This window comes from Mustelus asterias, chromosome 1, assembly GCF_964213995.1.
Source record: "Mustelus asterias chromosome 1, sMusAst1.hap1.1, whole genome shotgun sequence".
In the NCBI taxonomy this organism is placed as follows: domain Eukaryota; kingdom Metazoa; phylum Chordata; class Chondrichthyes; order Carcharhiniformes; family Triakidae; genus Mustelus; species Mustelus asterias.
The window spans coordinates 3860850-3878743 of record NC_135801.1 but is presented as its reverse complement, the minus strand read 5'-3'; the positions used below and the strand labels follow the sequence as shown (position 1 = coordinate 3878743).

The window sequence follows — 17894 nt, the reverse complement described above, 5'->3', positions numbered from 1 at the left end:
GCCTCACAGCGCCAGGGACCCAGGTTCGATTCCCGGCCTGGGTCGCTGTCTGTGTGGAGTCTGCACGTTCCCCCCACGTCTGCGTGGGTTTCCTCCGGGTGCTCCGGTTTCCTCCCACAGTCTGAAAGACGTGCTGGTTAGGGTGCATTGACCCGAACAAGTGCCGGAGTGTGGCGACTAGAGGATTTTCACAGTAACTTCATTGCAGTGTTAATGTAAGCCTACTTATGCCTAATAAATAAATAAATAAACTTTAAAAGTTGGTTTTGTTCTCAGATTATTCGCAACTCAACACATGCCAAATCTGGCAGCTGCAGAATTCAGTCAGTGTGATTACGGTAATGACCCAGGTAGAAATCCCCCCCTCACCTAATTACCCCACTCCAGATACAACCAGGCAAGAAGTTACCCAGTCACGCTGTCAGAGACACAAATGTACTATGAGTCACAAGCTGAATCCAGTGTGTAAAGGCGGACATTGATGGAAGGAAGATCATATTTATTCTGTTGTGTGATTCTGTTCATTAAAAAAACAATTCATGAAAAATAACGATTTCATTATATCTCGATGTGATTAATTGGTGAGTAGAGACTGTAAACTTCACAGGGTAATCAACTAACACACGAGAAATGTTAAACACTCTCCTTTCAGCAGCTGCCTGTCCCGGGTTTCTGTCATGTCTCCCAATGCCCGTTTCCACAGAATGTACGCGTGTTATATAGAATGCAGAAATGTCTTGATCTGTAAAAGAAAAACATTTTAGGATCTGTTCGTAAACATAATCCCAAGCTCAGAAGATGGCGAGTGGTATAATTTCACTAGACAGGGATATGGTTCAGAGATAACAAGAAATAGGAGCTGGAATAGGCCACTTGGCCCTTCTACCTCAATCCACTTTCACAGCCTATCCCCACATCCCCTAACTTCCTGACTGCCCAGAACAGTCTCAGGAACTGAGCATCCGCAGATCGCTGCGGTCGAGAATTCCAATCCTCAGGTGAAGACATGTTTCCTCAATTCACTCCTCAATGGCTGCCATTTTTATCCTGAGACTATGGTCCAATGTTCTGCACTCCCCAACCAAGGGAAAGATTGGCCAAGATCTTCCAATGTCTGGATCGTGGGAGATCAGACATCTGACCCAAGATCTATGTCCTAGCGCGCTGACCTTTGAGGGAATTACGCAGGAAGTTCAAACTGCTGTTGGAAAATTTTGATGCTCCCAGGATCCTCTGCAAAAGTCTCCAAAGCTGAGTTAGAGTCCGAGACTTCAGACAGTTACCCAGGAAACGTTAGACAGGGAAAATTGTACTCTAACCTGGGTAACTAGGGATCTGATCCCACCAATCACTCACACTGACCCCCCAACTCCAGCCTTGACATTCTGACTAATCCTGACCCTCCAATTTCACTCCCTGACCTGCTGGTTACCCCAGCAACCAACGCCACACACCCCCAACCAGGCTAAACACCAACCACCCAACTACCCTCCAGATCTGACTGAACCCCTAACCCAACTGCTCACTTACTCACCAACCCACTTCACTCAACCTCCACCTACCACACTACCTACCTACCACCTCACTCACATGCCACCTTACCCACTTACTCTACACACATACCCACCTTCCCATTCACTGATATTCATTCTGGAGATTGACATTTGCCCCATGCTGTATAAAGAGGGTGTGACTAGCGTTACCCTGGGCGTTGCAGTGGAGTTCTCCAATGGACATTGCGCTCTGCATATCTGGAGAGGTCAGGCTCAGGAGACCTGGGTAGAAACGTGGCGCTGTGTCTGGGCCCGGGGGAGTTCAGTCAGAGCAGCAATCCAATGGTGGGTGCCACTTGTGGAGGGTTCAAGCCAGCCAATTAGCATTGAGCTAATAGATTTGGAGTTTCCCTCTAAACCTCACAGCTCCTCTACAGAGCCCCATAAACCCCTGAGCCCCTCCTCTTCTGACCGAGCTTTTAGTCAGCTGGTCTTTGACTCCATGCCAATTTTTGTCTGATTAAGTCACTATAAGCCCTGTCTAACATTCGGCATGCTTGGTTTCATCGGTCAGCAATCGTTTTCACATCAGGTGCTATATAAATGCAGGTTTTTGTTGTCATTATGATATGCCAGTGCTGATTCTGTGCCCCTTTCATTTTTTAGCCACTGAAAGCTCACCATTCTGCACCTCAGTAACATACATCGGAATTCTAAAGTGAATCTGATTACACAAGTTGCGAGTGTACACTGGATCTGATTCACACACTTTCATAGTTTTCATTAATAGTATTCTTTAGTTTTGAATATATCCTAAGTTGCATAAAACAGGACATTAATATTCTTAGGCATCGGGTAAACTAATTTTCATAATTCCACGCATTATCAGTGGTGGTGGAGGCAAACTCAATAGGGTCTTTTAAGAGACTCCTGGATGAGTACATGGGACTTAATAGGATGGAGGGTTATAGGTAGGCCTAAAAGGTAGGGATATGTTCGGCACAACTTGTGGGGCCGAAGTGCCTGTTTTGTGCTGTAGTTTTCTATGTTTCTATGTTTCTATAGATTTGACTTCATGCTCTCAGATTTCTGTCAAGGAGTTTATTTTGTAATTTTGTAGTTTTTTTCAATATCAGAGTCAGGGTTATTTAATTGGGTTTAAACCCTCAACAAATGTCACTAACACAGACCCTCCGGTCATTGCTGTGCACACACTGGTTGCCATATCTTCTACATTACAGCAATAGTTGTCCGCATTGCGTTACCTTTTCAACTAAATCGTTACATTTTGCTTCATTCCCTTTGAAATCTTCATTAACGTCTAATGTCAAAACCGGAATTCTATTCAAGTAGTCATAGTGAAGCCTGGAACAAGAATATTGAATAATCTGAGAGTTAATAAGCCAATACAATCCATTCCAAAATTGTCCAAGCCTGGATATTGTCCAGGCCTTGCTGCATATTGACGCGGATTGCCTCAGTATCTGAGGAGTCGCGAATGGTACTGAACATTGTGCAGTCATCAGCAAACATCCCCACATCTGACCTTATGACAGAGGGCAAATCATTGATGAAGCAGCTGAAGATGGTTGGGCCTCGGACACTATCCTGAGGGACTCCTGCAGCTATACAAAACCCTGGTTAGACCCCACTTGGAGTATTGTGAGCAGATCTGGGCACCACACCTTAGGAAGGACATATCGGTCTTGGAGGGAGTGCAGCTTAAGTTTATGATACCTGGACTTCAAGGTTTAATTATGAGGAGAGATTTTACAAATTAGACCAGTTTTCACTAGAATTTAGAAGGTTGGGGGGTGATCTGATCAAAGTCTTCAAGCTATTAACAGGAAAAGACAGGATAAAGATAAGCTATTTCCACTGATTGGAGATTCTAGAACTAGGGGGCATAGTCTAAAAATTAGGGCCAGACCATTCAGGAGGGATGTTAGGAGGCATTGCTACACACAAAGGGTGGTAGCGGTTTGGACTCTCTTCCACAAGCGGCAGTTGATGTTAGATAACTTGCTAATTTTAAATATGAGATACATTTTTGTTAAGCAAAGATATTAAGAGATACGGGCCTGGGGCAGGTCCATGGAGTTAGGCCAAAGATCAGTCATGATCTCATTCAATGATGAAATAGGTTCGAGGGGCCGAATGGCCTGCTCATGTTCCTATCTTCCTACAGTGATGGCCTCAAACCATCGCAATCATGAGTATCTCTGAAAAAAGACATGTCAAAGCTTTTTGTCTCACACTCATCAGTATATTCACAAGAATATCAAATGTAAATGGAACAACAATTAATACTTCATGAGAGGTGAATGCTGATTGGTAGGGAATTGGACTCTGATTGGTAGAGGTGTTGCCATAAGATGATTGACAAAAGAGTCCGAGGTGGAGCAGGAGAATTTTATTTTAAACTTTAATGTGCTGTCTGAAAGGGCAGTGGAAACAGATTCAACAGAATTTCCACAAGGGAAACTGGAGGTACACTTGAAAATACTGCAAAATATGCAGGGGCAGTGGGACAAATCAGATAGAACCAATAAGATAGAATACGATGGGTGGCTCGGTGGCGCAGTGGTTAGCACTGCTGCCTCACAGCGCCAGGGACCCGGGTTCAATTCCCGGCTTGGGTCACTGTCTGTGTGGAGTATGCACGTTCTCCCCTTGTCTGCGTGGGTTCCCTCCGGGTGCTCCGGTTTCCTCCCACAGTCCGGAAGACGTGCTGGTTAGGGTGCATTGGCCGTGCTGAATTCTCCCTCAGTGTACCCGAACAGGTGCCCGAGTGTGGCGACTGGGGGATTTTCACAGTAACTTCATTGCAGTGTTAATGTAAGCCTACTTCAGACACTAATAAATAAAACTTAAAACTTAGATCTTTCAAAGAGCTGGCACAGGCACGATGGGTCCAATGGGTTCATTCTGTGCTGTATGATTCGAGCCCCTTTTAACACCCCGACTATCCTCTCAATCTCAATGCCCCCTGTTGCAATCCTCCACTGCTGCTGTTGTTACCCTACGGCCCTGTCTATGTATTTGTCAGGGGTTTGGTTCTGGATTGAGTGGAGCGCTTTTGGCATTAACGTTCACACTTCAGAAATCGGACACTCGGCAAAGCCAGGAGAAAGGAAAGAGTGTTGTTCTTGCCGCGTTGTCCTGTGTTGCAGCCAGCATTCGTGTTTAACGTGAAGCTTCTCCAGATACGCCATGGGGATTCCCTGTTCCTCCTGCCGACCTCTCAGCAACAGTCTCTTCATACAGTTCTATAGAGCAAAGAGAAATCCTGTTTCTCCATTTTCCAACAAACATCTACTCTTCCAAACTCCTCCAGTCTTCATTCTGAGAATTACACTCATCATAATCACCCACATGCCCAATATCATTGACCCTATTGGACACAGTGACAGTGGCACCTCTCTCCCTGTCCATTATCCATGGATCGACTTGTCTTTCCAATTCTCTCTGCATATATGAGGGGGGGCGACGGCCTAGTGGTATTATCGCTAGACTATTAATCCAGAAACCCAGCTACCCGGGTTCGAATCCCGCCGCGGCAGACGGTAGAATTTGAATTCAATAAAAAATATCTGGAATTAAGAATCTACTGATGACCATGAAACCATTGTCGATTGTCAGGAAAACCCATCTGGTTCACTAATGTCTTTAGGGAAGGAAATCTGCCGTCCTTACCTGGTCTGGCCTACAAGTGGCCACAGAAATATGGTTGACTCTTAACTGCCCTTCAAGGGCAACTAGGGTGCCCCCAATCAACATGGGGCTTCTGGTGGAAGTGCCACCAGGTCCCTTAGGCACCCATCTGAGAACTGCACTCGGTTCAATTTTGGGCTTACCGCCTGATCTGTAATTGGCCTGCCTATAGGCCACCATTGGGTTAGTACTGAGGGAGTGCTGCACTGTCAGAGGGTCAGTGCTGAGGGAGTGCCGCACTGTCAGAGGGTCAGTGCTGAGGGAGTGCTGCACTGTCAGAGGGTCAGTGCTGAGGAAGTGCCGCACTGTCAGAGTGTCAGTACTGAGGGGCTGCTGCACTGTCAGAGGGTCAGTGCTGAGGAAGTGCGGCACTGTCAGAGGGTCAGTCCTGAGGGAGTGCCGCATTGTCAGAGGGTCAGTACTGAGGGAATGCTGCACTGTCAGAGGGTCAGTACTGAGGGAATGCCGCACTGTCAGAGGGTCAGTACTGAGGGAGTGCTGCACTGTCAGAGGGTCAGTACTGAGGGAATGCTGCACTGTCAGAGGGTCAGTACTGAGAGAGTGCCACACTGTCAGAGGGTCAGTACTGAGGGAGTGCCGCACTGTCAGAGGGTCAGTACTGAGGGAATGCCGCACTGTCAGAGGGTCAGTACTGAGGGAGTGCCGCACTGTCAGAGGGTCAGTGCTGAGGGAGTGCCGCACTGTCAGAGGGTCAGTAGTGAGGGAGTGCCGCACTGTCAGAGGGTCAGTGCTGAGGAAGTGTCGCACTGTCAGAGGGTCAGTACTGAGGGAGTGCCGCACTGTCAGAGGGTCAGTGCTGAGGGATTGCCGCACTGTCAGAGGGTCAGTGCTGAGGGAGTGCCGCACTGTCAGAGGGTCAGTACTGAGAGAGTGCCACACTGTCAGAGGGCCAGTACTGAGGGAGTGCTGCACTGTCAGAGGGTCAGTACTGAGGGAGTGCCGCACTGTCAGAGGGTCAGTACTGAGGGAGTGCCGCACTGTCAGAGGGTCAGTGCTGAGGAAGTGCCGCACTGTCAGAGGGTCAGTGCTGACGAAGTGCCGCACTGTCAGAGAGTCAGTACTGAGGGAGTGCTGCACTGTCAGAGAGTCAGTGCAGAGGAAGTGCCGCACTGTCAGAGGGTCAGTCCTGAGGGAGTGCTGCACTGTCAGAGGGTCAGTACTGAGGGAGTGCCGCATTGTCAGAGGGCCAGTACTGAGGGAGTGCCGCACTGTCAGAGGGTCAGTACTGAGGGAGTGACGCATTGTCAGAGGGTCAGCACTGAGGGAGTGCCGCACTGTCAGAGGATCAGTACTGAGGGAGTGCCGCACTGTCAGAGGGTCAGTACTGAGGGAGTGCCGCACTGTCAGAGGGTCAGTGCTGAGGGAGTGCCGCACTGTCAGAGGGACAGTACTGAGGGAGTGCCGCACTGTCAGATGGTCAGTGCTGAGGGAGTGCCGCACTGTCAGAGGGTCAGTACTGAGGGAGTGCCACAGTGTCAGAGGGTCAGTACTGAGGGAGTGCTGCACTGTCAGAGGGTCAGTACTGAGGGACTGCTGCACTGTCAGAGAGTCAGTACTGAGGGAGTACTGCAGTCAGAAGGTCAGTACTGAGGGAGTGCCGCAGTGTCAGAGGGACAGTACTGAGGGAGTGCCGCACTGTCAGAGAGTCAGTATTGGGGGAGTGCCGCACTTTCAGAGGGTCAGTACTGAGGGAGTGCCGCACTGTCAGAGGGTCAGTACTGAGGGAGTGCCGCACTGTCAGAGGGTCAGTACTGAGGGAGTGCTGCACTGGCAGAGGGTCAGTACTGAGGGACTGCTGCACTGTCAGAGGGTCAGTACTGAGGGAGTACTGCAGTCAGAAGGTCAGTACTGAGGGAGTGCCGCAGTGTCAGAGGGTCAGTACTGAGGGAGTGCCGAACTGTCAGAGGGTCAGTACTGAGGGAGTGCCACACTGTCAGAGAGTCAGTATTGAGGGAGTGCCGCACTGTCAGAGGGTCAGTACTGAGGGAGTGCCGCACTGTCAGAGGGTCAGTGCTGAGGGAGTGCCGCACTGTCAGAGGGTCAGTACTGAGGGAGTGCCGCACTGTCAGATGGTCAGTACTGAGGGAGTGCCACAGTGTCAGAGGGTCAGTACTGAGGGAGTGCTGCACTGTCAGAGGGTCAGTACTGAGGGAGTGCCGCACTGTCAGAGGGTCAGTACTGAGGGAGTGCCCCACTGTCAGAGGGTCAGTACTGAGGGAGTGCCGCACTGTCAGAGGGTCAGTACTGAGGGAGTGCCGCACTGTCAGAGGGTCAGTACTGAGGGAGTGCCGCACTGTCAGAGGGTCAGTACTGAAGGAGTGCCGCACTGTCAGAGGGTCAGTACTGAGGGAGTGCCGCACTGTCAGAGGGTCAGTACTGAGGGAGTGCCGCACTGTCAGAGGGTCAGTACTGAGGAAGTGCCGCACTGTCAGATGGTCAGTGCTGAGGGAGTGCTGCACTGTCAGAGGGTCAGTACTGAGGGAGTGCCGCACTGTCAGAGGGTCAGTGCTGAGGGAGTGCCGCACTATCAGAGGGTCAGTACTGAGGGAGTGCCACAGTGTCAGAGGGTCAGTACTGAGGGAGTGCCGCACTGTCAGAGGGTCAGTACTGAGGGAGTGCTGCACTGTCAGAGGGTCAGTACTGAGGGACTGCTGCACTGTCAGAGGGTCAGTACTGAGGGAGTGCCGCACTGTCAGAGAGTCAGTATTGAGGGAGTGCCGCACTGTCAGAGGGTCAGTACTGAGGGAGTGCCGCACTGTCAGAGGGTCAGTGCTGAGGGAGTGCCTCAGTACTGAGGGAGTGCCGCACTGTCAGAGGGTCAGTACTGAGGGAGTGCCGCACTGTCAGATGGTCAGTACTGAGGGAGTGCCACAGTGTCAGAGGGTCAGTACTGAGGGAGTGCTGCACTGTCAGAGGGTCAGTACTGAGGGAGTGCCGCACTGTCAGAGGGTCAGTACTGAGGGAGTGCCACACTGTCAGAGGGTCAGTACTGAGGGAGTGCCGCACTGTCAGAGGGTCAGTACTGAGGGAGTGCCGCACTGTCAGAGGGTCAGTACTGAGGGAGTGCCGCACTGTCAGAGGGTCCGTACTGAGGGAGTGCCGCACTGTCAGAGGGTCAGTACTGAGGGAGTGCCGCACTGTCAGAGGGTCAGTACTGAGGGAGTGCCACAGTGTCAGAGGGTCAGTACTGAGGGAGTGCTGCACTGTCAGAGGGTCAGTACTGAGGGAGTGCCGCACTGTCAGAGGGTCAGTACTGAGGGAGTGCTGCACTGTCAGAGGGTCAGTACTGAGGGAGTGCCACACTGTCAGAGGGTCAGTACTGAGGGAGTGCCGCACTGTCAGAGGGTCAGTACTGAGGGAGTGCCGCACTGTCAGAGGGTCCGTACTGAGGGAGTGCCGCAGTGTCAGAGGGTCAGTACTGAGGGAGTGCCGCACTGTCAGAGGGTCAGTACTGAGGGAGTGCCGCACTGTCAGAGGGTCAGTACTGAGGGAGTGCCGCACTGTCAGAGGGTCAGTACTGAGGGAGTGCCGCACTGTCAGAGATGTTGTTTGGAATTCTCTGACCTCGCCCGTGGCTGGGATTCTCCAGTCCCGCTTCAACGAATGGAGATTTCGCTGAGTGCCACATTGGTTCTTACTGGCAGTGGCAGCTGGGTGTGCAGGACAGGAAAATCCCGCCGGTGTCTGTTGGGTGAAACTTTACTCCCTGAGCCTTCGTATATCCATGTAGTGTTGGATTGGAGTGTTGTGTAGTCCACATGCACATTCCCTTCCCTCAAGGACATTGGTGAAAATGATGGGATTGAATTCAGCAACTTTAATTGGTGATTTTTTCCTAAAATAGTCCATCAATGGCTAGATTTACTGAGGTCAGCCTCACCCTTGCTACGATGGGCACAATCTCTGGAGTTCCTGATTCGCAGTTCAATAATGTAACCAATGGCGACAAACTATCAGACAATCTCACCTCGGGGGTCACTCGAAGGTAGATGATGCCATCGAGTTCGATGCTTTTGCCAAAGCAGCTGTGTATCCAGCTGTGCCAATCCTGATACATAATCCACTCAGTCTCACTGATACAATCCGATTCGTACAAGTTGGAAGCGAAGACGTATCTGTCATTACAAAACAAAAGTCACGGACCAACCGACTCAAGAACAGCTTCTTCGCTGCTGCCGTCAGACTTTTGAATGGACCTACCTTGCATTAAGCTGATCTTTCTCTACACCCTAGCTATGACTGTAACACTACATTCTGCATTCTCTCCTTGCCTTCTCTATGAACAGTATGCTTTGTCTGTACAGCGTGCAAGAAACAATACTTTTCACTGTATGTTAAATACATGTGACAATAATAAACCAAATCAAATCAAATCAAATTCAGATGTAGCGTAGCATTAGTCTCTCTGTTTGCCATCGATGTCGCACAGTTTAAGTCAGAGATTTCCGTCATATTGATATACCACAGAAACAGGCCATTTGGCCCATCTGCTCTGTGCTTCACAAGAACCTCCTATCCCTCTTCTCCATCTGACCTTCTGAACATGACCAGCTTTTCCTTTCTCCCTCATGTGCCTACCATGTTTCCCTGTCTAAGCATTAACATGGATGGGCAGGATTCCCAGCTGTTCAAAGTAAAAGGAAACTAAAGTTAAAATTTATTTATTTATTAGTCACAAGTAGGCTTAGAACATAGAACATAGAATATAAAACAGTACAGCACAGTACAGGCCCTTCGGCCCTTGATGTTGTGCCAAGCTTTGTCCAAAACCAAGATCAAGCTATCCCACTCCCTATCATTCTGGTGTGCTCCATGTGCCTATCCAATAACTGCTTGAAAGTTCCTAAAGTGTCCGACTCCACTATCACTGCAGGCAGTCGATTCCACACCCCAACCACTCTGAGTAAAGAACCTACCTCGGACATCCCTCCTATATCTCCCACCATGAACCTTATAGTTATGCCCCCTAGTAACAGCTACATCCACCTGAGGAAATAGTCTCTGAACGTCCACTCTATCTATCCCCCTCATCATCTTATAAACCTCTATTAAGTCGCCTCTCATCCTCCTCCGCTCTAAAGAGAAAAGCCCTAGCTCCCTCAACCTTTCCTCATAAGACATACCCTCCAAACCAAGCAGCATCCTGGTAAATCTCCTCTGCACTCTTTCCAATGCTTCCACATCCTTCTTATAGTGAGGTGACCAGAACTGCACACAATATTCCAAATGTGGTCTCACCAAGGTCCTGTACAATTGCAGCATAACCCCACGGCTCTTAAACTCAAACCCCCTGTTAATAAACGCTAACACACTATAGGCCTTCTTCACGGCTCTATCCACTTGGTTCACACTTACATTCACATTGCAGTGAAGTTACTGTGAAAATCCCCTAGTCGCCACACTCCGGCGCCTGTTCGGGTACACTGAGGGAGAATTTAGCACGGCCAATGCACCGAACCAGCACGTTTTTCAGGCTGTGGGAGGAAACCGGAGCACCCGGAGGAAACCCACGCAGACACGGGGAGAACGTGCAGACTCCGCACAGACAGTGACCCAAGCCGGGAATCGAACCCAGGTCCCTGGCGCTGTGAGGCCGCAGTGCTAACCACTGCGCCACCGTGCTGCCCTGATCATGCCTGATCCTGCCGCTGATGTTCCCCATCGACAGAGGGTGTGAACAATGGGAAACCCGTTGACAGCGGTGGGGCCGGATCCACTGGCCAATGGCGGGCTATCACTGCCACCGCAAAACACACCGCCCAATGTTACTGCCAATGAATAACTTCCAATCCTTGTTGGTTCCTCCGGTTTCTTCCTTCCCTTGAAGCTACAGCCTAGTTCTCCCCTGGGTGGCCATTCCCCTTGTTTCACCCCAGATTACTAGTTCAGATAGCCTGACTTCCTTGCGTATAAGTGAGTGAACAGTGTTCACAGGCGGAGCGAGTGGTACTCGAGATGACTACCTCACGCTGCTTTGTGTCCCTGAGTCTAGCACAAATTCAAACCTACAACTGCTTCTGATGCTGATACAAAGAAAGACTTGCATTTATATAGCGCCTTTCACAAACTCATGGGCTGGAAATTTCCAGCCGCACCTGCCCTGCCGCTGCTGCCAGCAAGGATGGAGAATTTGACACTCAGCCGAATCTCCGTTCACTGCAGCGGGACTGGAGAATCCCACTGACGTGAAAGGGTTGCAAAATTCCCCAAGTGCTTTACATTCAATGAAATACTTTTGAAGTCCAGACACCGTTGTAACGGAGCAAACATAACAGCAAATTCAAACACAGCAAGATCCCACAGGCAGCATCGTGGCGTTGTGATAATCATTTTAGTGATGATGATTGAGGTGTAAAGATTATCCAGGACACTGAGGGAGAATTCCTCCCCGTTCTTCCTTGATTTAGTATCATGGGATCCATTGCACCGCCCAAGAGTAAAAAGTCTCACAACACCAGGTTAAAGTCCAACAGGTTTATTTGGAATCACGAGCTTTCGGAGCGCTGCTCCTTCAGCATCATTCACCTGATGAAGGAGCGGCGCTCCGAAAGCTTGTGCTACCAAATAAACCTGCAGGACTTTAACCTAGTGTTGTGAGACTTCTTACTGTGCCCACCCCAGTCCAACGCCAGCACCTCCACATCATGGCTGTCCAAGAGGGCAGATTACATGTTTTAATGTTTTATTTGAAAGATGGCACGTGTTTTAGTGCAGGACCCTGTTGGTGCCGGGAGTGTCAGAATGGAATTTGTTGCATCTTTCTGGAATGGAACTTGAACCAACAAAGAGGTGAGAGTGTTACCCACTGAGCCACGGCTGGTATTGCTTCACTCAGTGTGTGAGACACAGAGAAATGATGAAGGAATATCCTGGAAACGTCATTACCTGTCACTGTACAGAGATCGCTCAAAGAACTGAACTGGATCGACGGAATCCTTTACCCTGTCGCTGAGGGATTTAAGCTGCGACCGGACCCGACTTAAACAGGCGTAATTCTGGAATGTGTAGGACCAGCGTTCTGGTTTATCGTACATCATCTGTAGGAGATTTCCTCCACTCTTTTGCGATGCCGTCAGCTCCTTCAACATACAAGCAACACGGAGTTAGGGTTAAAGTGTGAGCATGCATCATGAGAAACACGCCACCAAACATAAAAACATTGTGAAACTTTCTTCGACAAGAAACATAGAAGATAGGAGCAGGAGGAGGCCATTTGGCCCTTCGAGCCTGCTCTGCCATTCATCACCATCATGGCTGATCATCCAACTCAATAGCCTAATCCTGCTTTGTCCCCATAACCTTTGATCCCATTCACCCCGAGTGCTATATCCAGCCGCCTCTTGAACACATTCAATGTTTTGGCATCAACTACTTCCTGTGGTAATGAATTCCACAGGCTCACCACTCTTTGGGTGAAGAAATGTCTCCTCCCCTCCATCCTAAATGGTCTACCCTGAATCCTCAGACTGTGACCCCTGGTTCTGGACTCCCCACCATCAGGAATATCCTCACTGCATCTATCCTGTCTAGACCTGTTAGAATTTTATAAATCTCTAAGAGATCCCCCTTATTTGTCTGAACTCCAGTGAAAGATATCCTAACCTAGTCAATCTCCCCTCACACATCAGTCCTGCCGTCCCGGGAATTAGCAGAAGGACTTGGAGTGAGTCCAGAAACATTCAGTCCCCAAAACAGACGTTCCTTTGCTAGCATGGTTGGTGAGATTGGGAGATGGGAAAACTCTGACAGTTTATTCTCCAGCCTGGACGCTGTCCTTCGATGAGATATTAAACCCCCTCCAGGTGGACATTAAAAAAAACCCATGGCTGCTATTTTAAGCATAGAAACATAGAAGATAGGAGCAGGAGGAGGCCATTCGGCCCTTCGAGCCTGCTCCGCCATTCATTATGGTCATGGCTGATCATCCAACTCAATAGCCTAATCCCGCCTTCCCCCATATCCTTTGATATTTGCCCCAAGTGCTCGGGGATCACGTAACTATTTAAAGAAGAACAAAGGATTTTCTCCCCAGTGTCCTGGCTGATATTCCTCAACATCACACACAGTCGCACTGCTGTTTGCGAGATTTTTCCGTTCTGCAAATTGCCTGCCCAGATCCCCGTGTTAAAACCAAGAGGACACTTCACTGGAACTTCATTGGCTGAAGAGCATTTTGGGATAGCCTGAGGTCCTGAAAGGCACTATATAAATGTAAGTTATTTCATCGTTTTTCCCTACAGGAGAGTGACACTCAATAGGAGATCTGATCAGAACCAGTGCTATACCAGAATCTCCAACCAAATACTCTCCCTTACCTTCTCGAATGAAGGAGATGGAGGAAAATGTAAGACTGATCACAGAATTAACCCTTACATTGTGAAATTAATTGTCAGTATTGAATTAAGCTGCAAAGTTCTCAGATACAGGATCAGTTGACAAGGACTCAGCAACCCTTTCTGAAATTCCCTAAACCCAGACCGATTACTGGAAGAATGGCCGACAGGCAGGATTGAGGAATGGGTTAACTGCCCAAACATTAGCTGCTTTCCCCCCACAATACCTGATTGGGGGCAGGATATTTTTCCACGGCCGGTACATGAGCAGCACAGTAGTACAGTAACACAGTGGTTCGCACTGCTGCTTCACAGTGCCAGGGACCCACCGGCATTCGATTCCCAGCTTGGGTGTCAATGCGGAATCTGCACGTTCTCCCCGCGTCTGCGTGGGTTTCCTCCGGGTGCGCCGGTTTCCTCCCACACTCCAAAGATGTGCAGGTTAGGTGGATTGGCCGTGCTAAATTGCCCCTTCATAGAATGATAGAATCCCTACAGTGCAGAAGGAGGCCATTCGGTCCATCGAGTCTGCACTGACAACAATCCCACCCAGGCCCTATCCCCATAACCCCAGGTATTTACCCTGCTAATCCCCCTAATCTATACATCTTTCGACGCTAAGGGGCAATTTAGCATGGCCAATCAACCTAACCCGCACATCTTTGGAGTGTGGGAGGAAACCCGAGCGCCCGGAGGAAACCCACGCAGACACGGGGAGAATGTGCAAACTCCACACAGGCAGTGACCCGAGGCCGGAATTGAACCCGGGTCCCTGGCGCTGTGAGGCAGCAGTGCTAACCACTGTGCCACTGTGCCATCCATGATGTGTAGGTTATGGGGATGAGTGGGTTGAATGCAGGGGGTGGTTGAGCAGTCTGTCCCTCCCCCCCGTACCCACCCCCCTCCGTCCCCCACAATATCCAGCCCCTCACCTCAGTCCTAAATGGTGTGAAAACAAAAGGTCTCTTACCTCTGAATCTTCTTTCTCAGTTTGCACATTGCACCAGCGAGCAATGGGCTCAGCTACAACATCCCAGTCCTCACTGGCCTGTCCCAGTATCTGAACCAGCGTGGATTTGCCTGCAGCTGTAGATAAATTTTTTTAAAACACCCAACTGTAACAGCTCCTGATTTACAGAGGCAATTCCAAAATAAAATTCATTTGAAAAGGCGAAACTTGCAGGGCGACAGGCAACGACTAATTGGATAGTTCATTCAAAGGACCAACACGGGCACGATGGGCTGAATGGCCTCCTTCTGTGCCGTATGCCATCATAATCTCTCCAGAGAGGTTAATCTTTCATTAAAAATTAATTGTAGAAAGTGCCAACTGTCGTGATCAAGACAACACCTTTGGGTGGAATTTTCCCGTTGCGTCCGCCGTGGGAATCGTAATGGGCGGGACACAAACCACGCAAAGGTTCGTTGACCTTGGGTGGGATTTTCCGGCTTTTGGGCGGGTGTGGTGGAAATCCCACTCCCGCCTTTATATAACATCTTTAATATAAGCCTGCTGAGATGTCCCACATAAGTGACCATCAGGCAAATATTGAGATCCAGCCGCATAAAGAGGTATCGGGCCATGTGACCAATAGTTCAGCCTTCCAGGCAGATTATAAGGAACATCTTAAACGGGAAGAAAGAGGCAGAGAGGCCAGGCTAAGGAGATGTGTAGAAATGTCTTCTCACAAAGGGTGGTGAGTCTCTGGAATTCTCTGCCCCAAAGGGTGCTGGAGGCTGGATCATTGGAAGTATTTAAAGTGGAGCTGGATGAATATTTGATAGATCGAGGAATGGACGGGGAAATGGCACGGAGAAGGAGCTGAGGCCGGCATAGATCAGCCATGATCGTATTGAATGGGGGGACAGGCTTGAAGGGCTGAATGGCCTCCTCCTGATTCTGTTTCTTGTGCTGTGTTCTTGTGTTGTGTGTGTGAAATTACAGAGTCTGAGTTTTAATGATAAGGTGTGTTCGGGGAACCCACCCCCACTGATTCCAGCAGACCTGAATTATAGAATCCCTACAGTGCAGAAGAAGCCATTCGGCCCATCAGGTCTGCACTGGCCCTCTGACAGAGTATCTCACCCAGCCCTCTCCCCTGTGTTATCCCGGTAACCCCACGTTACTCTCTAATGAGCATTGATTGGCACACTGTGAGACATCTGCACCCCACTCTGGAGCAAATCCCGCCTCTGAGAGGTGCTGGCCAATCTGATTGGTCAGGAGCTCTCCATTCTCTCCAGGCACAGCGCTGCAGTGGCCGGAAGAGGCACTGCAGGGAGCTGCCTGGCACCAAGTCTCGGGAACCAGAGGACAGGGAAGTGGCAGGGGTCTCAGGGCGGTGGGTTGTGTAGGGAATGCCTGGGCAGTTACAAATGGGGTGATCAGGGTCTCAGGCGGTATCTGATGGCAATATACCCCATCGTTCCCACCCGGGATCCAACCTTGTTTCCTCCCACAGTCCAAAGACGTGCAGATTAGGTTGATTGGCCATGGTAAATGGAGCCTCGTGTCAAGAGGATTAGCAGGGTAAATACATGGGGTTACGGGGATGGGACCTGGGTGGGATTGTTGTCGGTGCAGGCTCGATGGGCCGAATGGTCTCCTTCTGCACTGTAGGGATTCTATGATTCGATTATTCAATTATGAGTTTCCCTTCTCGAGCTGTTGCCCATTCGCCAGCCTAAATTTGAGGCAGGGTGGGAAAGGGCCATTAAGTGGCCACATGAGGCCTTAACTGGGGTAAGGGTGGGCTTCTCCTGCTGTTATAAAATGACCATCAGATTGCAGTGGGTGGACTCTGGGAGGGGAATCCCTCTATGCAATTCCAACAACAGCCTCCTCCAGCCCACCTTCGTACACACGCCATCCCGTCTTACTAAAGCTGCTGGAGGGAGCATCAAATTCTGGATGGGAGGAGTATGGGGCCTAGGCAGCTGGAGGCCTGGCCACCAAAGGTCAAGCGATTAAAACTGGGAACACTTGCAGAGCAGAATTGGAGGAGCGCAGATATCTGAGAGGGTCACGGGGCAGGAGGCCATTACAGAGATATGGAGGGGCCAGTCCATGGGGAGATTTGAAAATGAGATTGAGACGTTTAGCACTAAGGCGCCGCTGGATTGAGAGTCAATAGGTCAGCCAGAACAGGGGGCGATATAAGTGAGTGGGGATTGGTGCAAGTTAGAACTTAGAATCCTGGGGGATTGTAGGACTGAAGGATGTGTGGAAGTCAACCTCACACTTTGGGGTTCACTTACCCAGAGAGGGAGGGAAAAGATTGAGATAACATTCGGAGTCCTGTTTTTAGTTTTGAATTTGTGTCTTGATAAACAGGTTGTTGTGAAACAAAGCTTTTGTATTTCACAAGAGGGGACTTGCCCTTTAAATACCATGCATATTAAACCATCTTGCTTCCTCCTCAATGTCTGAAATTCAGATCGTGGACAAGGATCGTAGCAATACAGGGACTGAATAAAACAGGAGTTAAATTGCAGATGGTGGCAGAGTTATCGAGCTCTCCCCTGCAGGGGCTAAGGCTCTGCTTTATAGGCTGTCCCCTGCATACTAAAGAAGCTCCATTGTCTGACAGTACAAAGCTCCACCGTCACTCACCTATATTCCCCTCAATGGAGACTTTTCTGGGTTTGACGCTGCTAGACTGATGTCTGCTCCTTTTGCTGGGGGGAACCGCCATGGTCTAGTCTGGGGCTGAAAACGAGAGTGTGAGAGGTGGTTGTGACCTCCTGTCTGCTTCGCTCGCTTCCCCCTCTGTGCACTGAAGCAGCTGGGTTAGTGACAGGAAACACTCTCTCTCTCACATTCATTCATTCATTCTGCAGCCGCTCGGTGTGTGCCTGTGATTTCAGGAAGTCATAGCAACAGCTTTGCTACTACCTACCCCGAAATGTCTGCAATGAGGATCTTACAACTCACACTCATTTCTAGAAATTCACTGCCATCTGAGAAACAGCTACAACAGCATGTGTTCATATCGTATCTTCAACACGATTAAACATAGTGAGAAGTCTCACAAGACCAAAGATGGGCGGGTTAGGTTGATTGGCCACGCTAAATTAACCCTAGTGTCTAAATTAATCCTAGTAACTCTAGGGGATTAGCAAAGTAAATATATGGGGTTGTGGGAATAGAGCCTGGGTGGGATTGTGGTCAGTGCAGACTTGATGGGCCGAATGGCCTCCTTCTGCAGTGTAGGGATTCTATGATTCTATGAGCACCAGGTTAAAATCCAACAGGTTTATTTGGAATCACGAGCTTTCGGAGCGCTGCTCCTTCATCATGTGAGTGGAGAGGTAGGTTTCGCAAACTCGGCAT

General features: G+C 49.6%; 1 protein-coding gene across 1 annotated transcript; it reads right to left on the bottom strand.

Moving 5' to 3' along the window:
- Positions 1-480: 480 nt before the first annotated feature.
- On the bottom strand, positions 481-17637 carry LOC144495719 (deoxycytidine kinase-like). Its single transcript, XM_078216533.1, has 7 exons — positions 17175-17637; positions 14532-14647; positions 12114-12307; positions 9196-9343; positions 4647-4762; positions 2759-2858; positions 481-742 (listed from the first exon to the last, which is right to left on the bottom strand). Exons 1-7 carry the CDS (start codon positions 17254-17256, stop codon positions 716-718), a joined length of 783 nt encoding a protein of 260 aa, XP_078072659.1. The 5' UTR covers positions 17257-17637; the 3' UTR covers positions 481-715.
- Positions 17638-17894: the final 257 nt, after the last annotated feature.